Source organism: Acanthaster planci, linkage group LG06 (genome assembly GCF_054643075.1).
Source record: "Acanthaster planci isolate LZ-2023a linkage group LG06, COTS_SCS, whole genome shotgun sequence".
Lineage (NCBI taxonomy): Eukaryota > Metazoa > Echinodermata > Asteroidea > Valvatida > Acanthasteridae > Acanthaster > Acanthaster planci.
Genome location: NC_141782.1, coordinates 20,616,459 through 20,640,373, shown reverse-complemented (window position 1 = coordinate 20,640,373; position 23,915 = coordinate 20,616,459). Strand labels below are relative to the sequence as shown.

The window sequence follows — 23,915 nt, the reverse complement described above, 5'->3', positions numbered from 1 at the left end:
TGTTGAAACTTACCAACTTAGAGCAATTTCTGAACTTGCTTTGCCGCGGCCTGAGACATAGAGAGGTGGATTCTCATTACTGATTGTGGAGAACCATCTTTTTAATTCGTCGTAGCAATTTGTCATGATATTAGGATGCGATTTGGCGCTTGGCCCAATGAACTTGTGAAATTAGGTTTTTTTGTAAGTAACATTTTTGACCCGGTTAGATCGAGATCATTCAATCGATTTAAGTTTGCTTCCCGAGATGAGTGAATGCTTGATCCTTTTCGTTGTATTTGAGGATTCACTGACATGCAATTTATTTGTTCAAGGTAATCCTCATAGAGAAAGGAACACGGCCAAACTTTTCTCAGGGAACTTCTGAGCAGTTTCTTTTTTTCGTGGTCAATGAGATAATGTTTTAAACTTAAGTTTTTTGGTATTAGTATTTAGTAAGTTGAATAATGTGAAACGCCTGAGAGCATCTTGGAATGAGACAGGTATGTCTGCTGCTGGTGGCAGCAGACATACTGCCATATAAAGTATCCTATTGGCGCTATGATGATGATTATGACGACGACATATTTAAACACCGACCCCATTATCCATTCACCCTCATCTTTACCAAACTCAATTCAAATGTATCTAGTCGGCAACATATCCAGCCTCACCAAACTAATTAACTAATCTCCCAATCGCAGACACCAACTCAATCGTTCCAAGCCTTAAATTAACTTAGAGAACTATGTTCACATGTGGAATCAAAACCTAGCCCCCAAATCTACCTTATCTCGTTCCTACCTTGTCCGGCCCGTTAATATTTTTACCGTTTCCCTTTTATTCTGAACATGTTTGGTTGATTAAAATGCAGTAGCTCGACCCGTACACTGAACGGCCCAATGGGGAACGACTGGAAAGACAAACATAAATACATGAATTGTATTATATACTCAACCAATCACCTTGAATTACACAAGCAACGAAAGTGTTGAAAACCTATCGAATGTTTGCTTCCATGATGTTTGACATAATGCTCGCTTCTTGCGTGACTTTCTTCATGTTTGTTGTCCCTTGTCGATCCGATGACCTGCACGTTTGCTGCCCGGCTGTCTTGTGCGAGTTGCGTGCTAGGGAATTCCCTGTGGTGAGAAATCGTTCTATACCGTATTTACAATAATGCTGTAAGCCTTTTGAAAGTGTGGTGAACGCAATCAGCCTCGAAATAGTACACCATAGTACACCGTATGTCCCATACAGAACACAGAGGTCGAGTTCGGGCGGCCTGTTCTTAACACGGGTTTCTCGTTCTCGCGCTCGAACGGCGGGAACACGACTCAAGAACACTGTTCTCGGAACAGGATCACACACCATCTCCTCGTCAGGGTTTTACCGGAACACACGGAAAAACTCGTGAGATTTTGATTTTTGAATGGCTGCAAAAAGTAGAGAGATGGCCAAAGACAATGGAAAGTTTTGCAAAATTAACATTAATTATTTTCCGTAACACAGAAATGAATGTTCCTGTTTGTATAGAAAAGAATTCAGCCCATCCAAACATTAACTGTCGAATAACGTAGCCCACTTGGATGCCACCATGTTGCTTGTCACTAACTGCCAGCGTAACCGGTTGTTTGTTCCCGGCGTTCGAGCAGCCGACCCACGAACAACAAATCGAGCTGCTCGTGAACATACGGGAACAAGCCGCCCGAACTCGGCCCATACCCGACGCACGACGCGACGCGTCGTGTGCTGTCGCCCTTTGCTTCATGGTGTTTGTAGAGGGCGCTTTTACTGTTTTCTTTCATTTCCGTCCCCCGTGCTTGCAAAGTACATGTTATTTGCTCTCTGATGTTGATTTCTTCTTGTTTTTATCTCATCCATTCTTTGATTTGGATTAATTTCTGTCATATTTTGTTGAGAAAATGAAAAAAGCAAAAAGAAAACCCGCATATGTAAGAACTGCTCTCTCATAATAAGTGGAAGCCCAGAATTCGTCACTCTTTAAACCCAGCCAATGATTTCTTCTCCATACCCTCAATGAAGTTCCCTTTTGTGGTAGATTTGTAACCTTATAGATACCGGTATTTCTCTGTGGTTCATCCCGGTAATTTCTAAGTAGTACTCCCAGTTCTCTAGACAATTTGTCTACGATTGTACGGCCGCAAGTTTGACCACGGGTTTAGGAAGTTACCACCGACCTTGCTCTACAACACCCTCAGAATATTCCGTCTTAGTCTTCCTTCAGGTCAGTCTTTCTCGTTATCTTCATCAGCACCACACTTTCAATGATATTAGTCCATGTTTCTGAATAAAACATTATACAGACGCTATTATCATTGTGGCCGTGTCTTTTCTTCAACTCTGTTTGGCCACACACGTAATTTCTCCTCAGATCCGTTACATTTGCAAGCACGTAATAATGATTGATGTGTTGTATCTTAGAATGGATTTAGAGATATTGTAGCTGGATATTATGGGAATCATGACACCTGCTTACATCACTTATTTTTTTCTTTATTAACTAGGTTACGCCTTTTATTATCATCAGCCAACCAGTGAGAATTAAGTCGTTTCCGGCTAAGATAGCGAAAAGTTTTCGCATGGTGTACGAAAATACAAATATCCTCACGTTATATAAAGCATACATTTAATAATGAGAAAAAACAGGGATTCTATTTAACAGAAAACATTATGAATTAACAATGAAAATAAATAAAGGGCCTGGCTTGAAGACGATCTATTGCTGAAGTTGGGGACGACTTGACTTGGCTTGTCTTGACTTGGCAAGTAGCTGTAGTGCTATCTAGAGCTTGCCGTAGAAAGGCTTGCAGTAAAAAGAGCTTGACTGGAAGATGTGTTGGCCTAAGTGCAGACGATATTTAGGGTTGAAATGCACAGTCTTTCCTTCCCCTCGACTAAGTCAGGTTTCGGAACGGAATTCGTGTGGCTCTGAATCAGGCCACCCAATGTCCAGCAACATATGCAACGTCGGTTCAGCGCTGGTTCAATAGATCAGGTCACTAAGATAAATTCTAGTTTATGCGCGCATGCACATAAATGGCAAGTGGAAGTAATAAGCTTGAGTGTCCAATTGAAAATGTACAGGGGCAAAAAATCTTAGAAGGCGAGACAGAAGATTAGAAAACAGATCGAAATTTCTGCATGTATGTCTTTTTCTCTGTTCGTCAAAACAAAACGTGTAAATTGAAACTTACTAACAACGCAGGTCACGAGAAAAGACGAGAACTACTTGAATTCAATTCGCAGTTGCTTATCCTTGTTTGAATCGTCCGTGATTTTATGAAGTGCAATTTGCAACGCTAAGCCCCAAATAGTCTGGTTCCCAAATAGTCCGGTTCCCAGACCTAAATATTTCTGACGACTCTTGGGTGCATGCAGTCTACAAGTAATTATTCAAATTACAATTTCTGCCCAGCTTACTGTTTCCAATGCCCAGTTTCTTTTGTACGAAAGAGATTGTAAATCTTTGTTAGGATCAACTCTCTAGTTCTTTGGTGCTCCATCTGAAAGCAGAATAGATAATAAACACGGCTGAGAAATGGTGAAAAGTCCCAAGAAAATAAAGGGATACCATTTCAAAAATGGCTGCATGCACGTAGGCTTACTTCGGAGCTTTTACTCTACTTGTTTGGGTGGGCGGGTTCGTTTTGTGTGAGTAATTAAAATGGCTAACCAACAAAATATTGAAAAAAAATTGAAAGATGAAGGACAAAATTATAATTTAACTTTTGTTTGAGAAACCCCAGGTACATTGGCTTGCATTTTATTGAGCCCCAAACATTGCTGATTTTACAATGGGGCTCAAATTGGTAGAGTGCATTCTCTGGCTCTTTTTATCAAAAACAAGAACCGTCAAGAATGTTTAGGTCTGGGAACCAGACAGCTGGTGCTAAGTGAATTGTTCAATGGCTTAAGTGAGCGCCAACTTGTCTACATTTTATTCCGAGTGCACATGCGCTTGCCCGACACATCAGCCACATTCGAAATTTCCAGTTGAATCGGGTAGAACACATCCTGTCGAAAGGATCGGATGCTTTTTAAATTCGGATGACGTGAGGTTTCGGATGAAATGTACGTGCTGAATCCAAAATTCTCGGCCGCTTTTTGCCGGGGAAAGTGCATTTTAATCTTGAAAAATGTTAGGACGGTTACATTTAAATAGCAGCTTGAAAGGATCTTTAATATTTTATTTGAATCTTATAAACAAGTTAAGTCTTTGAAATTTATTCGAATCTTGCCAACTTGTTAGGTCGGTAAGACTTTAGCCTTTTTTGGGGAAAGGCACTGGACATTTCAAAATGCGCTCTGTATTAAATAACATTAGACTTATAAACACATTCGATTATTTGAAAAATCATTCACCCCCCCAAATATCCTGATCTATTTTAGCGTCTGTATTGTTGGGAGGGGTATAAGAATAATAGTCCTGAAGTCAAATCACGAAGAGATCGAAGATGTAACAATTTCAAAACAGGAAAGGTAGTATTTACCATCATGACCAATCTATTGTTATGTTGCGTTGCAGAGGGATGGATATGAACGGCACATGTAGTCATTCCTTTGACTATAAGCAGTGGTTGTACTGGAGTCTCCTTCCAGCAGTAAGTAGTATTTACTAGGTATCAATGAGCTGTGGGTATAGCATGGTAACCCAAAATCCTTTCGGCATTCTTATTGACGCTGCTCTGGCGACTGCAAGTGCGATTAGAATGACTAACTAGCCATGCGTTTTTATGTATGAACCATGCAGTGAACCAGTCATGTGTAAAGTAACATATTTCTTGAAATAGTTTTGGAACTGCACATCAAATTGCAAATGAATCTAAGTGTATGTGAGATATTTTAAAGAAAGAAAAGATACGCCCTTCGAATTAATTAATATCTGTTAAACGCATCAGTCGTATACAATTTTCATGAAAAGAACGTGAATGCTCAGTGCAAAATCAACAAGCTTAACACCCTTAATTGCTCTTATTGTTTAGTTCCATCATGTTCATGGTTCTTGACAGAAACTGGTGTTTGCGGAAGGGATTCTCGAAAGTTTCTTTTTCTGGTAAAAGTCAAAATGCGGTTATTGTGAGAAATTTTATTCCAAAATCTTCAACGTAACATCGTGTGAAGATAAACACGCTTGAGTGTGTAATGAATAATGACTAACTTTTTGACGGGTACAATTCTCTTGGGTTGTGCATGGAATGCATCCAATCCCATGACGTATTTTGAATGATGGAGTTCATAATGAGCCGTAAGTGTGATGAGTCCAAGCTCGAATGTGTGCTGCATGCGTTTTGTAGAGTGTCTGCAATCAATCTGCTTCAATACAGACGTTCAAAATGTAACTTTGAGTCTCAGATAACCTGTTGGTTCCATATTTCAAAGGGGACTTTACTGCCTTTTTGTTTCTTATGCTGACGAAATTTCCATATTCATGAACAACCCTGTGATGTAATGACGTCTCTTCAGATTCAATACCAGTCCTCACTCTACGTTGTTCTAAAAAAAACTCAATTGCATAAAAGTATTTATATTTACTCGATTGACACTATGAACATCTAAAAAAAGAAGTACAGCGCAATAACAATGGACGCTCATCGTTAATGCACCTTGTTTCTTTTGTTAGATGTTCGTAGTGTGAACGCTTCCTTTAATTAAATGTATACCCAAAGTCGTGTATTTACACTATCGTATTGGCTTGGTGTAAAGTTTGTTGAGTTATAAAGAAATAATTCGATTTTTTATAAATTAATATTTGAACATTTGCTGGCAACTGTCAAAACCTTTCATGTCAACTCCACCGAATTACAATAAGCATTTGCAGGTTTAAAAATAGAGGGGGAAGCCCTAGGTCCTGCCCCAAGCGTATCTTATGCTACTCAGTGGTGGAATTCCAATTTTTTTGTTTCTAGTGCGTGATCATCACTATGTTCTGCTTCTTGGAGCGACGAGTAAATTTGTGGCCGACTTGTTGCCATGGTCGGCCCGGTGTTGCATTGTAAGTACACACGCACACACTCACAAACAGAATAACTAGAGAAAAGTGTTTGTAAACAAACACAGAGCTGGTTCGGGACTGTTTCACCAACAACATAAGTATTGTTGATCAAAGCTCTCAAACTAACCCAAATGCTGGGTTGAAAACGTGTACAAAGTGTTACGTGCGACTAATTCAAAAGAACCAAAATGAAGTAGGGCACGACAGAGATGAACATGACAGCATAGAGTAGGAAACCAGCAACTATATTTACAGAAATTTATTCAGTTTACATACTAAAAATAATAAAGCAGTTTAAATCTAGGTTTCTATTTGTTTATACAATTAAATAATTACTTATAGGTTGTTGTCGAGGACTTGATTGGGTGCATGCTGTCAAGTTGACTATCGGTATTCTGTTGTGGAGGGGCAACTCAGGCACGGCTGGCTGAAGCACTGGCTGGTGCACCGGGTTGGTCTGATCCAGGTCATCTGGGGTGAGCCTCGGAACCGGTCTGGTCCCAGGCCATCTAGGTAGAGCCTCAGAACCAGTCTGGTCCTAGGCCATCTAGGAAGAGCCGCAAAACCGGTTGGTTTGGGCCATCAACTTGAAGGAGAGAGAGTACAGCGGTGACTCGCTGTCTCTACATGCAATGCATGTGGCAAGCCGTCACCTTGAAGGAGAAGAGTACAGCGGTGACTTGCTGTATCTGCAGGCAGTGTATAGCTGTAGGGCCAATTGGACATTGGCCGGAGTGATGAAGGTTGGCGACACCCATCAAATGAAAAAAAGAACAGAGCCCCTGGCTGAACGGGTGGCTGTGGTGTGATGAGTGCACCCAAGCATGGTACAACCCACTTCTTAAATACATGTGCACCCAGCTAATAATAAAAGAGCCATTACATAACCGGTCAGCCCACTGGGCAACATCTTGACAAAAGAATACTGGGTACAAAGCACAATACATGGGGTCTGCTGCAGAACAGGTTAGACTTACAGTACCACAAATGTCTAAAGAAAGAATTAAATCAAAAACAGCAGGCGAATTATAAAGGAAGAAATGTCCCATCTGTAACAGTCTTCCCCCCTTAAAGGAAAGTTTTTTTTCTCTGGAAAAAACTTTCAAGTTAATATATTTAACATTTCTTTGGACAATACTCTAAGTTTTATAATGTAATATTACATGCTTGTAAGCCGATTTCCAAATTCTGAACTTGAACATCTTTACATGTGTCTAGACAACATATCAGCAATGATATTATCTTTCCCTTTAACATGAACTATTTCAACGTCAAACTCTTGGAGTATAAGACTCCATCTGAGTAGTCTCTGGTTTTGATTTAATTCTTCTGGATGAAAACTAAGGGATTGTGGTCAGTGTACACCGTGGTGGTTTTGGCCGGAGCATTTAAATAAACCTTGAAGTGCTCCAGTGACAAAATAAGAGCGAGACATTCTTTCTCGATGGTGGAGTAGTTCTTTTGTTGTTTGTTCAACTTTCTTGAAAAATAACACACTGGATGATTGATATTTTGATCATCCTCCTGTATCAAAACGGATCCAATTCCTTTGTCACTTGCATCAACAAATAGCTTAAAAGGCTTGGTGAAATCTGGAGCTTTCAGAACAGGTTCGGTCGCTAGCATACCTTTTACTAGCTGAAATGCCTGATTACACTCCTCTGTCCAAATAAACTTGTCTTTCTTGCCAAGCAAATTGGTCAGTGGGGCGACTACATCCGAGAAATTTTTACAAAATTTTCGGTAATAGCCAGACATACCGAGAAAACGCATTAAATCTTTCTTGTTGGCTGGCCGAGGAAAATTAAGAATCGCCTTAACTTTAGGCTGGACAGGTTTGATTTCGCCTTGGCCAATAACGTGACCCAAGAAAGTAACCTTAGCCTTAACTAATTGGCTTTTCACAAGGTTCACTGATAACTTCACCTCAGTTAATCTATTAAACAGAGCACGAATATTTTCGATGTGCTCGCTCCAAGAATCATTAAATAAAACAATATCGTCAATATACACTTCTGTGTTCGGTAAATCTTTAGTTACATTATTCATCATCCTTTGAAAGGTGGCAGGGGCATTTTTCAATCCGAAAGGGAGGACCCTGTATTGATATAAACCTTGAGGGGTCACAAAAGCAGAAATCTGTTTGGCATGAGGAGTAAGAGGGACCTGCCAATATCCCTTTAACAAGTCAAAAGTAGTTACAAATTTGGCAGTGCCGATGCGATCAATGCAATCATCCACTCGAGGCAGAGGATAGGTATCAGACTTTGACACCGAGTTCACCTTTCTGAAATCTGTACAAAATCGAAATGAGGAATCTGATTTAGGAACCAAAATACATGGTGAACTCCAATTACTGTCACTTTCCTCGATAATATTATTCTCTTTCATATATTTAAGCTCCTCGTTCATTTGTAACTGCTTAAATGGCCCCACTCTATAAGGATGCTGTTTAATGGGCGTGGCATCTCCTACATCAATATCATGAAAAGCAGCATTAGTCTGACCAGGAACATCAGGAAACAAATGCGAATACTCTTGTATTACATTACTTATTTCTGATTGTTGGTCAGAAGTCAAATGGCTTAACTTGTCACTCAAGTTTGACAACACTTGTGAATTTTTCAACCTGAAACCGGCATGTGGAATGTCGGTGGGTTGTTCAACCTCGTTTTCCGAAGGATTTACAATCTCGGCATTTACATTACAAACAGGGGCAGTTTTTCCCTTTTTGTTCTGCTCAAGAGCTCTCTCATGATACTGTTTGATCATATTAATGTGAACAACTCTTTTTCGCTTACGCCTATCAGGTGTACGGATTAAGTAATCTACATTATTAATCTTACGTTCAATGACATACGGTCCACTATAACGAGCTTGCAATGGCTGACCTGGTAATGGTAATAAAACTAAAACCTTTTCCCCAGGGCTGAAGCTACGTTGTTTTGACTTTTTGTCATACCATGTTTTCATTGACTGTTGAGAGGCTTTCATATTAGATTGGGCCAACTCACAAGCTCCATGCAAACGGTCTTTCAACTTCACAATGTAGTTGAGGACGTTATCCTCGGTTTTCTCAGACAACCATTTTTCCTTAATCAGTTTCAATGGTCCTCTTACAGTCCTGCCAAAAACTAGCTCAAAAGGACTAAACCCCAGTGATTCTTGTACGACTTCTCGAACTGCGAATAACAGCAAGGGAATTCCTTCATTCCAATCTTTGTTGTTATCGCTACAGTAACTCCTAATCATGGACTTCAGAGTTTGGTGGAAACGCTCTAAAGCTCCCTGACTTTGCGGGTGATACGCACTGGAAGTAACTTGATCGATGCCTAATATGCGTAACTGTTCTTGGAACAATTTGGATGTAAAGTTACTTCCCTGATCACTCTGAATAACCTTTGGTAGTCCAAAACGAGTGAAAAAACCTCTCAGAGCCTCGCCAACTGGTTTAGCCTTGATTGATCTTAATGGAATCGCCTCTGGGTACCTGGTTGAAGCACACATTATCGTTAATAAATACTCATGACCTGATCTTGTTTTGGGCAAGGGCCCTACACAGTCGATAATTACCCTGCTAAATGGTTCTTCAAATGCCGGTATAGGCTGTAACGGTGCACGAGGAGGAACTTGATTAGGTTTCCCAGTCATCTGACAGGTATGACATGTACGGCAAAATTGAGCAACTGAGTTTCGAATACCTGGCCAATAAAAATGTTGCAAAATTCTATCACAGGTTTTGGTGACACCCAAGTGTCCTGAAATAGGAAGTTCATGTGCCAAACTCAGAATATGTGAACGATAACTGGTCGGAACAACTACTTGATACAAGACTTTCCACTCATTATCAGCGGGCACATCTGGCGGTCGCCATTTGCGCATGAGCACACCGGATTTGATAAAGTAACAAACAGGTAAACTACTTGCTTCGGTTTCCGTATGTGCTTGGTTAAATAGAGTCAACAATTCAGGGTCCTTGCTCTGTTCGGATATCAGTTGTTCTCTACTTAAGAAAATGTCGGAGCATACACCTAATTCACTCAAAAAGGCCGAGTCCTTAGTGTTTTGAGGAACAGTGTGATTCTCAACATTTGAAGAATTGTAACAATCCTTTTCAAGAGAAATCTGAGAGACTTCTTCTGGTAGACTAGACATGAAAGTCTCGGAAATGTCAACGTCTACAGTATGATCTGTTGGTGCCTTACATTTACTACTCATAGATCGGGTAGTCACACAAGTAGGAAAGATTCCAGGGAATTCTTGTTCTAATGTTGCAGTGTTGTCGCAACATGGCACACTAGTCATACAGGGTTCTACAACTACTTTAGTACCAGCCACTTCATTACCCAGCAGTAGTGTAATACCATCTAGCCCAGAGGGCAATTTGGGGGTAACACCAATGGTCACAGGACCAGAAACTATGTCTGACTGTAAATACAAACGATGGAGAGGCACATCCAATGATTCACCGTTTATACCCATAATAGACACATCTGTGCCTAGAGAAGTCTCTTCAGCTAAAGGAACCTCCCCTTTAAGTAACAAAGACTGGGCGGACCCTGTATCCCGCAAAATTGTTACTGGATATCTTTGCGAACCATGACGCTCATCGAGCAACACAAACCCCTTTGAAATAAAGGGTAGAAACTCCTCTCTAAAGTCAGATGAAGCCCCCTTATTAATCAGCTTGTGTACATTCAAGCTGGCAGCAGGTGTAGTAGTGGTAAAGGCAACAGGTTTGGCTTCAGTTTGGGCCAATTTTTCTTTCCCAAAGTATAACAATTGGATATGGTATGCCCGAATTTCTTGCAGTACTTGCATTGTACCGGTTTGGTCGAGTCAACTGTGGTTTTGTTTGTCGACTCTTTGGAACTTGCGTCGGAACCCGATTGTGATTTTATCACAAGCTTTGACCTATTATCGGAGGTTGGTTTAGATTGACCAAAGGTTTTGTGGTCTTTCTTCCGATCAATATGTTCACTGTGAGTGAAGTTAGTTTTGTGTGTCAGGACGTAATCGTCAGCTAGCACAGCTGCTTTCTCCAACTCGTCAACCTTTTGCTCTTCTAAGTGGGCTTTAACAGCATAAGGCATACTACCTTTGAATTCCTCCAAAAGAATGAGCTGTTGTAACTTATCAAAATCTTTGCCAACTTTGCACGATCTACACCACTTATCGAACAAGACCTTTTTCTCGTGAGCAAATTCAACATAGGTTTCGTTCTCTTGTTTTCGTTTTTCACGAAACTTCTGACGATAGGCCTCGGGCACAAGCTCGTAGGCTTTTAAAATGGCGGCCTTGACCAAATCATAATCGGTACATTCATCGACAGAAAAGGTTGAATAAACCTCCTGTGCCTTACCAACTAATACACTCTGCAAAAGTAGTGTTCGCATATCTTTTGGCCACTCTAACCTATCGGCCACTTTTTCAAAGTGGGCGAAGTATTTGTCCACATCTTTCTCCTTAAAAGGAGGCACCAGTTTGATGAATTTGGTTGGATCAAATTTCTTTGCAGAAACGGAGTCTTTTTGCTCCGTGGGTTGTTTCTGTTTAAGATGGAATAATTCTAGCTCCATGTGCATTTTCTTAGTTTGTTCCATCTGAATTTCCAACTCCAACTGTTTTAATTTGATAGCCGTTTCATCAGAGTGACCACTAACATCTACTTCATGTTTTCCTTCAACCAATGGCTCTTCCAACATACCTTCATCAACAAAATATTCTAAAATAACTGCTCGAATATCAGCTTTTTTCATGCTTGTAGCTACCGTTATCTTGTAGTGCTTAGCAACTTCAAACAAATCGGATCTTTTCAGACAAGTCACTTTGTCCTCCGAGGGACTCCCTTCAAAATTGGCAACAAAGTTTTGAATGGAAAATTTCTGTGCCATGTTAATAGTTGCTGGTTAAACTATGAAGAATAGTTCTCTAGACTTTGTCAAGTGAAATTAAAGTAATTTAATGGCTTGGCAGTTCGCTGAATTTTTTTTCAGTTCATTTCCCGGACAAGCCCCCAATTCTGTTACGTGCGACTAATTCAAAAGAACCAAAATGAAGTAGGGCACGACAGAGATGAACATGACAGCATAGAGTAGGAAACCAGCAACTATATTTACAGAAATTTATTCAGTTTACATACTAAAAATAATAAAGCAGTTTAAATCTAGGTTTCTATTTGTTTATACAATTAAATAATTACTTATAGGTTGTTGTCGAGGACTTGATTGGGTGCATGCTGTCAAGTTGACTATCGGTATTCTGTTGTGGAGGGGCAACTCAGGCACGGCTGGCTGAAGCACTGGCTGGTGCACCGGGTTGGTCTGATCCAGGTCATCTGGGGTGAGCCTCGGAACCGGTCTGGTCCCAGGCCATCTAGGTAGAGCCTCAGAACCAGTCTGGTCCTAGGCCATCTAGGAAGAGCCGCAAAACCGGTTGGTTTGGGCCATCAACTTGAAGGAGAGAGAGTACAGCGGTGACTCGCTGTCTCTACATGCAATGCATGTGGCAAGCCGTCACCTTGAAGGAGAAGAGTACAGCGGTGACTTGCTGTATCTGCAGGCAGTGTATAGCTGTAGGGCCAATTGGACATTGGCCGGAGTGATGAAGGTTGGCGACACCCATCAAATGAAAAAAAGAACAGAGCCCCTGGCTGAACGGGTGGCTGTGGTGTGATGAGTGCACCCAAGCATGGTACAACCCACTTCTTAAATACATGTGCACCCAGCTAATAATAAAAGAGCCATTACATAACCGGTCAGCCCACTGGGCAACATCTTGACAAAAGAATACTGGGTACAAAGCACAATACATGGGGTCTGCTGCAGAACAGGTTAGACTTACAGTACCACAAATGTCTAAAGAAAGAATTAAATCAAAAACAGCAGGCGAATTATAAAGGAAGAAATGTCCCATCTGTAACAAAAGTCAAGGGGCTGAAATAAATATTGAAAAAACAAGAGTAAATCACATGACGACGTCATCATGACGTCATTTATATACAATAATTTCTGTATCAAGATTTTTGTTGGCTGTCACTTTGAAAACGAGCAAACATTCGAAAGGGTTCAAAATTGTGCCTTGGAAAGGTGTACAAAGTTAACGGGCAAAAAACCCCATTTGGAGAAACACTGCTCTTTTAAGTTCATGTCACGTGATTTGCGCTTAAACTGAACAATTTTATGAAATATTACTTCATATTCGGACTCTTAGGCATATTACAAATAAAACAACACAGCGTAAAGTACCCGATTTCTCCTTTGTTCTGATAGTAATCTTGCGCCAAAGTTAAAGACTACTTGTTCACTTTCATTAAGTAGAAAAACGTGTACAAAACGTATGGGCAAATATTCAGGTCATCGTGACGTCATCCCTTTGAAATAAGTCGTGCATCAGGGTCTTTGTTGGCTATTACTTTGGGAACGATCAGAGACTGCAAAGTTACCGAAATTGTCGCTGAAAAACGTGTACAAAGTCAATGGGCTATAAACTTGTTTGCAGAAACACTGCTCCTTTAAGTTCGTGTCACGTGATTTCCGCTTAAACTGGACAATTTTTATGAAATATTACTTCATATTCGGACTCTTAGGCATATTTCAAACAAAATAACAGAGCGTAAAGTACCCGATTTCTCCTTTGTTCTGATAGTAATCTTGCGCCGAATTTAAAGACTACTTGTTTACTTGTGTTAAGTAGAAAAACGTGTACAAAACCTATGGGGAAAAATGAAATATTCAAAAATGAATATAAAATAAGGGGATGATGTCATCATGACGTCATCCCTTTGAAATAAATCTTGCATCGGCATCTTCGTTGGCTATCACTTTGGGAACGATCAAAGACTGCAAAGTTACCGAAATTGTCGCTCAAAAGCGTGTACAAAGTCAATGGGCTATAAACTTGTTTGCAGAAACACTGCTTCTTTAAGTTCGTGTCACGTGATTTGCGCCTAAACTGAACAGTTTTTATGAAATATTACTTCATATTCGGACTCTCAGGCATATTTCAAATAAAATAACAGAGCGTAAAGTACCCGATTTCTCCTTTGTTCTGATAGTAATCTTGCGCCGAAGTTAAAGACTACTTGTTCACTTGTGTTAAGTAGAAAAACGTGTACAAAACCTATGGGGAAAAATGAAATATTCAAAAATGAATATAAAATAAGGGGATGATGTCATCATGACGTCATCCCTTTGCAATAAATCTTGCATCGGCATCTTCGTTGGCTATCACTTTGGGAACGATCAAAGACTGCAAAGTTACCGAAATTGTCGCTCAAAAGCGTGTACAAAGTCAATGGGCTATAAACTTGTTTGCAGAAACACTGCTTCTTTAAGTTCGTGTCACGTGATTTCCGCTTAAACTGGACAATTTTTATGAAATATTACTTCATATTCGGACTCTTAGGCATATTTCAAATAAAATAACAGAGCGTAAAGTACCCGATTTTGCCTTTGTTCTTATAGTAATCTTGCGCCGAAGTTAAAGACTACTTGTTCACTTGTGTTAAGTAGAAAAACGTGTACAAAACCTATGGGGAAAAATGAAATATTCAAAAATGAATATAAAATAAGGGGATGATGTCATCATGACGTCATCCCTTTGCAATAAATCTTGCATCAGGGTCTTCGTTGGCTATCACTTTGGGAACGATGAAAGACTGCAAAGTTACCAAAATTGTCGCTCAAAAACGTGTACAAAGTCAATGGGCTAGAAACACGTGTGTAGGAAAACTGCTCCTTTAATTTCATGTCACGTGATTTTTGTCTAAACTGGGAAAAACTTATGAAATATTATTTAATATTTGGACACTTGGGTATATTTGCGATCGAACGGAAGGGAAAATTTAGTCTGATTTCTTCTTCGTTCTGGTAGTAATTCTGGGTCGAAGTTGAGGACTGCTCACGCATTATGCGGGACAATGTGTGTACAAACCCTATGTTGTGCAACAACGCCATACATGGTTCAATATGGGACAGTTTCTTGAAAATTGAAAGCCCAGGCAGGTGTGACTGTAATTCTGCAATAGCGCCCTCATAGCCTGATATACGACAGTCCGAAAACTGTGTGCAATCTGTGTACAAAGTCTATGGGGGAAAATTAATTCTTCAAAAATCAATAATAAATAAACTACTTAAGTTATCACTGTGAATTTCTTCTAGGACCGTCCTTGGATGATCACACAACTATCCTCCAAGTTTGAAATTCTTCTGATTTTCTTAGGTGCCAAAGTGTAGGGGTAGAAAAACTTGGCTGAAGAAGAAGAAAAAAAAAACTAGAGAAACGTGTTTGTAAACAAACACAGAGCTGGTTCGGGACTGTTTTACCAACAAGATAAGTATTGTTGATCAAAGCTCTCAAACTAACCCAAATGCTGGGTTGAAAACGTGTACAAAGTCAAGGGGCTGAAATAAATATTGAAAAAACAAGAGTAAATCACATGACGACGTCATCATGACGTCATTTATATACAATAATTTCTGTATCAAGATTTTTGTTGGCTGTCACTTTGAAAACGAGCAAACATTCGAAAGGGTTCAAAATTGTGCCTTGGAAAGGTGTACAAAGTTAACGGGCAAAAAACCCCATTTGGAGAAACACTGCTCTTTTAAGTTCGTGTCACGTGATTTGCGCTTAAACTGAACAATTTTATGAAATATTACTTCATATTCGGACCCTTAGGCATATTACAAATAAAACAACACAGCGTAAAGTACCCGATTTCTCCTTTGTTCTTATAGTAATCTTGCGCCAAAGTTAAAGACTACTTGTTCACTTTTATTCAGTAGAAAAACGTGTACAAAACGTATGAGCAAATATTCAGGTCATCGTGACGTCATCCCTTTGAAATAAGTCGTGCATCAGGGTCTTTGTTGGCTATTACTTTGGGAACGATCAGAGACTGCAAAGTTACCGAAATTGTCGCTGAAAAACGTGTACAAAGTCAATGGGCTATAAACTTGTTTGCAGAAACACTGCTCCTTTAAGTTCGTGTCACGTGATTTGCGCTTAACCTGAACAGTTTTTATGAAATATTACTTCATATTCGGACTCTTAGGCATATTTCAAATAAAATAACAGAGCGTAAAGTACCCGATTTCTCCTTTGTTCTGATAGTTATCTTGCGCCGAAGTTAAAGACTACTTGTTCACTTGTGTTAAGTAGAAAAACGTGTACAAAACCTATGGGGAAAAATGAAATATTCAAAAATGAATATAAAATAAGGGGATGATGTCATCATGACGTCATCCCTTTGCAATAAATCTTGCATCGGGGTCTTCGTTGGCTATCACTTTGGGAACGATCAAAGACTGCAAAGTTACCGAAATTGTCGCTCAAAAGCGTGTACAAAGTCAATGGGCTATAAACTTGTTTGCAGAAACACTGCTTCTTTAAGTTCGTGTCACGTGATTTGCACCTAAACTGAACAGTTTTTATGAAATGTTACTTTATATTCGGACCCTTAGGCATATTACAAATAAAACAACACAACGTAAAGTACCCGATTTCTCCTTTGTTCTGATGGTAATCTTGCACCAAAGTTAAAGACTACTTGTTCACTTTTATTAAGTAGAAAAACGTGTACAAAACGTATGGGCAAATATTCAGGTCATCGTGACGTCATCCCTTTGAAATAAGTCGTGCATCAGGGTCTTTGTTGGCTATTACTTTGGGAACGATCAAAGACTGCAAAGTTACCGAAATTGTCGCTGAAAAACGTGTACAAAGTCAATGGGCTATAAACTTGTTTGCAGAAACACTGCTCCTTTAAGTTCATGTCACGTGATTTGCGCTTAAACTGGACAATTTTTATGAAATATTACTTCATATTCGGACTCTTAGGCATATTTCAAAAAAAATAACAGAGCGTAAAGTACCCGATTTCTCCTTTGTTCTGATAGTAATCTTGCGCCAAAGTTAAAGACTACTTGTTCACTTGTATTAAGTAGAAAAACGTGTACAAAACCTATGGGGAAAAATTAAATATTCAAAAATGAATATAAAATAAGGGGATGATGTCATCATGACGTCATCCCTTTGCAATAAATCTTGCATCGGGAGCTTCGTTGGCTATCACTTTGGGAACGATGAAAGACTGCAAAGTTACCAAAATTGTCGCTCAAAAACGTGTACAAAGTCAATGGGCTAGAAACACGTGTGCAGGAAAACTGCTCCTTTAATGTCATGTCACGTGATTTTTGTCTAAACTGGGAAAAACTTATGAAATATTATTTAATATTTGGACACTTGGGTATATTTGCGATCGAACGGAAGGGAAAATTTAGTCTGATTTCTTCTTCGTTCTGGTAGTAATTCTGGGTCGAAGTTGAGGACTGCTCACGCATTATGCGGGACAATGTGTGTACAAACCCTATGTTGTGCAACAACGCCATACATGGTTCAATATGGGACAGTTTCTTGAAAATTGAAAGCCCAGGCAGGTTTGACCGTAATTCTGCAATAGCGCCCTCATAGCCTGATATAGGACAGTCCGAAAACTGTGTGCAATCTGTGTACAAAGTCTATGGGGGAAAATTAATTCTTCAAAAATCAATAATAAATAAACTACTTAAGTTATCACTGTGAATTTCTTCTAGGACCGTCCTTGGATGATCACACAACTATCCTCCAAGTTTGAAATTCTTCTGATTTTCCTAGGTGCCAAAGTGTAGGGGTAGAAAAACTTGGCTGAAGAAGAAGAAAAAAAAACTAGAGAAACGTGTTTGTAAACAAACACAGAGCTGGTTCGGGACTGTTTTACCAACAAGATAAGTATTGTTGATCAAAGCTCTCAAACTAACCCAAATGCTGGGTTGAAAACGTGTACAAAGTCAAGGGGCTGAAATAAATATTGAAAAAACAAGAGTAAATCACATGACGACGTCATCATGACGTCATTTATATACAATAATTTCTGTATCAAGATTTTTGTTGGCTGTCACTTTGAAAACGAGCAAACATTCGAAAGGGTTCAAAATTGTGCCTTGGAAAGGTGTACAAAGTTAACGGGCAAAAAACCCCATTTGGAGAAACACTGCTCTTTTAAGTTCGTGTCACGTGATTTGCGCTTAAACTGAACAATTTTATGAAATATTACTTCATATTCGGACCCTTAGGCATATTACAAATAAAACAACACAGCGTAAAGTACCCGATTTCTCCTTTGTTCTTATAGTAATCTTGCGCCAAAGTTAAAGACTACTTGTTCACTTTTATTAAGTAGAAAAACGTGTACAAAACGTATGAGCAAATATTCAGGTCATCGTGACGTCATCCCTTTGAAATAAGTCGTGCATCAGGGTCTTTGTTGGCTATTACTTTGGGAACGATCAGAGACTGCAAAGTTACCGAAATTGTCGCTGAAAAACGTGTACAAAGTCAATGGGCTATAAACTTGTTTGCAGAAACACTGCTCCTTTAAGTTCGTGTCACGTGATTTGCGCTTAACCTGAACAATTTTTATGAAATATTACTTCATATTCGGACTCTTAGGCATATTTCAAATAAAATAACAGAGCGTAAAGTACCCGATTTCTCCTTTGTTCTGATAGTAATCTTGCGCCGAAGTTAAAGACTACTTGTTCACTTGTGTTAAGTAGAAAAACGTGTACAAAACCTATGGGGAAAAATGAAATATTCAAAAATGAATATAAAATAAGGGGATGATGTCATCATGACGTCATCCCTTTGCAATAAATCTTGCATCAGGGTCTTCGTTGGCTATCACTTTGGGAACGATCAAAGACTGCAAAGTTACCGAAATTGTCGCTCAAAAGCGTGTACAAAGTCAATGGGCTATAAACTTGTTTGCAGAAACACTGCTTCTTTAAGTTCGTGTCACGTGATTTGCGCCTAAACTGAACAGTTTTTATGAAATATTACTTCATATTCGGACTCTCAGGCATATTTCAAATAAAATAACAGAGCGTAAAGTACCCGATTTCTCCTTTGTTCTGATAGTAATCTTGCGCCGAAGTTAAAGACTACTTGTTCACTTGTGTTAAGTAGAAAAACGTGTACAAAACCTATGGGGAAAAATTAAATATTCAAAAATGAATATAAAATAAGGGGATGATGTCATCATGACGTCATCCCTTTGAAATAAATCTTGCATCGGCATCTTCGTTGGCTATCACTTTGGGAACGATCAAAGACTGCAAAGTTACCAAAATTGTCGCTCAAAAACGTGTACAAAGTCAATGGGCTATAAACTTGTTTGCAGAAACACTGCTTCTTTAAGTTCGTGTCACGTGATTTCCGCTTAAACTGGACAATTTTTATGAAATATTACTTCATATTCGGACTCTTAGGCATATTTCAAATAAAATAACAGAGCGTAAAGTACCCGATTTTGCCTTTGTTCTTATAGTAATCTTGCGCCGAAGTTAAAGACTACTTGTTCACTTGTGTCAAGTCGAAAAACGTGTACAAAACCTATGGGGAAAAATGAAATATTCAAAAATAAATATAAAATAAGGTGATGATGTCATCATGACGTCATCCCTTTGCAATAAATCTTGCATCGGGGTCTTCGTTGGCTATCACTTTGGGAACGATGAAAGACTGCAAAGTTACCAAAATTGTCGCTCAAAAACGTGTACAAAGTCAATGGGCTAGAAACACGTGTGTAGGAAAACTGCTCCTTTAATTTCATGTCACGTGATTTTTGTCTAAACTGGGAAAAACTTATGAAATATTATTTAATATTTGGACACTTGGGTATATTTGCGATCGAACGGAAGGGAAAATTTAGTCTGATTTCTTCTTCGTTCTGGTAGTAATTCTGGGTCGAAGTTGAGGACTGCTCACGCATTATGCGGGACAATGTGTGTACAAACCCTATGTTGTGCAACAGCGCCATACATGGTTCAATATGGGACAGTTTCTTGAAAATTGAAAGCCCATGCAGGTGTGACCGTAATTCTGCAATAGCGCCCTCATAGCCTGATATACGACAGTCCGAAAACTGTGTGCAATCTGTGTACAAAGTCTATGGGGGAAAATTAATTCTTCAAAAATCAATAATAAATAAACTACTTAAGTTATCACTGTGAATTTCTTCTAGGACCGTCCTTGGATGATCACACAACTATCCTCCAAGTTTGAAATTCTTCTGATTTTCCTAGGTGCCAAAGTGTAGGGGTAGAAAAACTTGGCTGAAGAAGAAGAAGAAAAAAAAAAAAAAAAAAAAAAAAAGAAAGAAAAAAAAAAAAAGATCGATTTCAATACCTGGTTCGGCTGAACTGCCGAACCAGCTAAAAAAAAAGGAAAGAAAAAAAAAAAAGAACGATTTCAAGACCTGGTTCGGCTGAACTGCCGAACCAGCTAAAAAGGAAAGAAAAAAAAACAGAACGATTTCAATACCTGGTTCGGCTGAACTGCCGAACCAGCTAACAAAACAAAAAAAAAAAAAAAGGAAAGAAAAAAAAACAGAACGATTTCAATACCTGGTTCGGCTGAACTGCCGAACCAGCTAAAAAAAAAAAAAAAGGAAAGAAAAAAAAAACAGAACGATTTCAATACCTGGTTCGGCTGAACTGCCGAACCAGCTAATTACCAGAAGTGGGGGACACAAAATTCGAGCACCGTATGCTGGTATGGCTATTTCAGTAACAGGCCAGGCTCTTCGCTAGCCTCCTTTACGCATGCTTATATGGCAGCAGCAATCCCTCTTTTTCTAAACATAAACAAACTAATTACTCGCTTCCGCCCCCCCCCATGAGACCCGAGCTGGACCAATAGAGGGCACAATTGTCTTGGCAAAGGAAGCTCGTTTGGAACCATTATTAATCTGCACTATTAAAATGCTCACGTCAAAGTCGCGTCGTTCTAAACCAACATCACTATGTTCAACCGATGAGGGGGCACTTGCTCTGAATGTAGACCATAGACAACAGATCCTATTTAAAACTGCAGGAGTACTCCATGGTGCGCAGGGCGCCCAACAAAAATCAGACCTATGGGCAAATTCACCCCTCCATGTATGGAATTTACGTACAGTTGAATAATTCCAGCCAAAAAAAATCCATGAAGCCGGTTTTGATTGTGAAAAGATTCCTCTATTTACGCCATGTAGCCTAGATTTAAACGATCCGTTTGCAACATTTGAAAAGAAGAGATGCAGTACCGGCACATCAGTGTTGTAGATTTCGACTCTTGTCGCTATTTTGATGAATCGTGACCTGACTTGTAACTACCAGTTTTTTCTTTGATTTAGCTTGGAATAGAGCCTGAAAGTAAAAGGTCACGCAGCGAGCCTCCAGAACCCTCGCGCGGTCGTCCTAAGGGGATTTTACGTTGGGCTGTCCTATCACGTTCGATAACTTTGGAAGAATAATTCCTAACTGAAACCACTCGTGTTGGAATTTCACCTTTGTCTTCCTCAAGTAATATTTAGGACAAGTCACCTGGAGATAGGTAAAAAAGGAAAAAGAAATATTTCGATCTGTTTTATTTCGGCCTTTACCGACTGACAACCATAAAATTTCAAACCTTGAATGTTCTTCTGCATACGAGACTGCCTCATTGCACTGTTCTTCATGTATTTTAGATTTGCGGAAGTGATGGGTCAGTTTTTGGCAGGATATTTCTCTTTAAGGTCCGGTGATTTTTCAGTTTCTATATATTGATATACTAGCAAATATTTTTCAGAGCCCTTTTTCCAAATTAGATTTTTTTAGAAGTAACTGAACGAAAAAATATTACAAATTCTAAAATCTTTGCACGTTATTTTTCCTATCCAAGGGTTCCGGAAGCGCGCCCTCAGGGGTCAACTTTCAGACTCTATTGCAAAATTGACTTGCAACCAACTCTCCATGAAGCATACTACTTCCTCCATCACTTCGCCTCGAAGAATGCTCCATGGATCACTTTGGGAAGCTAGTTTTACTATACCAAGAGATAAAGCAGTCAATATTTGTTTAATATGTGTGTGTTGTAGAAGCATTGTTAAATCTATACGCACAGTTGAAGCCCCAATCCAAAGTGTGCAAAACAGATCAGTGACCATTTTAGTTCCTGTTTGTGACCTGTACAAAGCCTGAAAGTTGACCCCGATGTTATGCTTGTTACCTTTGGATAAGAAAAATGACGTGCATTATTCAATTATTCCTTTAAAAATCTTCTCAGGGCCTTGTTAAATATTTGCTCGAAAATTAAATTGATAGAAACTGAGAAATGAATGATAGAGAAATATCCAGCCGAAATTTGACCTCTCGCTTCTGAAAATCTAAAATACATGAAGACAAGTGCAATTCGGTGGTCTCGTACTCAGATAAATAGTACTGTTACAAAATATATTTTATTTGGTAAAAGCTGAAATAAAACACATCAAAATATTCTAACCTTTGTTGACAAGAACTGCATCAGGTCAGCTCTTCGGAATCTAGAACCCATCGGCTGGAGGTAGGTAAATCTTTACAACGTTGCACAACCTCGTTTTTACGTAAGCACACGAAGTGAAAACAGATGTGAGTGAACAAGGAGACCTAGGAACGAAAGTACCGAAGGTAAAAGGTCGCGAAGGAATTTTTTTGCTCATACTCAAGTGAGTTTTTCCAAAATATTGCTGGAGAATTCACTGAGGTAAACTTCTTACATGATTGTTTGTTGTGTTGGTTTCCGGAATCTTAGGCCTAGTGCGCGACGGTTTTGGAAGCTGCTGTGTGATGTTTACTTTCAGACTCTTGAAATGAAGGGCTGCCAGTGTGCAGCACAAGCTACGGCATTTGCGCTAAGTTGATACAAGTTTCAGCTTCCAGTAATTCTACGACACTTTACTATGAAGCCCCTTCAGAGCCATGTTTAGTTATTTTCTTACTTTGACAAATCACTATCTGGCTATGGCAACTTACTGAAAACATGTACCACCTTGCGAAATATGTATCACATAGTAAACGTGGCACCGGTAGAACTTCATGCTTTTGCCGAAGGCTTCACTTGATCAAACTTGATACAGCAGAAGGGCCTTTATGGGATAATGAGAGAGATTTTCACATTTTCACCCAACTTCGGGTCCTCCACAGCCCCGTCAACCTGGTGGATAGCTACACGGATCGCTGGTCATTTGCCTTGGCCTTTGGCAGCATGGCGACTTTCGTATTTAGAGCTGGTGAACTAGCGGCATCCTTTGACACTGGCCATGTAGATGTAATGTTGCAAGGTTAGAGCATTTAATGCCGATTTGTAATGATTAAATTTTTAGGTTTCATTCTGCTCTTTGGTGTTTTTGCATCAAAGATCACCTCATGATTTCAATGTCACGGACCGGCTTGATTTAAGTCTAATCTTGGAATGTGTTATGAGTTTGGTAGCCATCCGAGTAGTCATAATAGTTCCCACCCCGTCATGCTTGTAACCAGTATTTAAAGAGCTCGGTGGGATATGAAATGGTCAGTTGTCTGTAACTAGTCATATTGCTTGATTTATATATGTATGAGGCTGGATTAGCTCAATGGTTATATTTCTACAAAACTTTGACGCATTATTCTTGCGCAACGTACTTTGCCGTGGCGTACGTGCGATTCTCCCTCTCTCTGATCGAGTTGTGTTGGCACACAACGTGAGTTGTCGTTCTTCATCAAGCTTTCAAATTTTGTTCACTTTAATTTTGCGTTTGGGTCGTGTTGACATTGCAGCCTTGTTTTCATCAACCTTGTGACTAAGCTAGCTTTTCGTCGTTGGTTGATGAGATCCAAAATAGGACATTTGGCTTCCTTTTCAGTTTCGCACATTGTAGAGAAAGTTTTGTGCATGTGTCGTGTGACCGACGACTGTTGCACGTCAGCGACCTGACGACTGTTGTGTGTATTTTGTGCAATAGATTTACTCAGAGGAGAGAGGCGGGTCCGCACAATGCCCTTGGGAAGTTATTGAGAGTTAGCGTGTAGTGCCCTTGGGAATTTAGGAGATTTTAATTTAC

At 39.5% G+C, this 23,915-nt stretch overlaps 1 protein-coding gene across 4 annotated transcripts in view; it reads left to right on the top strand.

Annotated features, from left to right (window-relative positions):
* The window catches only part of LOC110986625 (stimulated by retinoic acid gene 6 protein-like), a 35,336-nt gene that overhangs the window by 290 nt on the left and 11,131 nt on the right, over positions 1–23,915 (top strand). For 2 of the 4 annotated variants that reach the window (XM_087137823.1, XM_087137822.1), the window contains exons 2-4: positions 4,529–4,604; positions 5,910–5,995; positions 23,020–23,156. In XM_087137823.1, the coding sequence (XP_086993949.1) occupies positions 4,533–4,604; positions 5,910–5,995; positions 23,020–23,156 (295 nt within the window). In that variant the 5' untranslated portion in view covers positions 4,529–4,532. Of the gene's footprint in view, positions 1–4,528; positions 4,605–5,909; positions 5,996–22,259; positions 22,400–23,019; positions 23,157–23,915 lie in introns of those variants that run through there. The other 2 variants (XM_087137825.1, XM_087137824.1) reach the window with 2 other exon arrangements.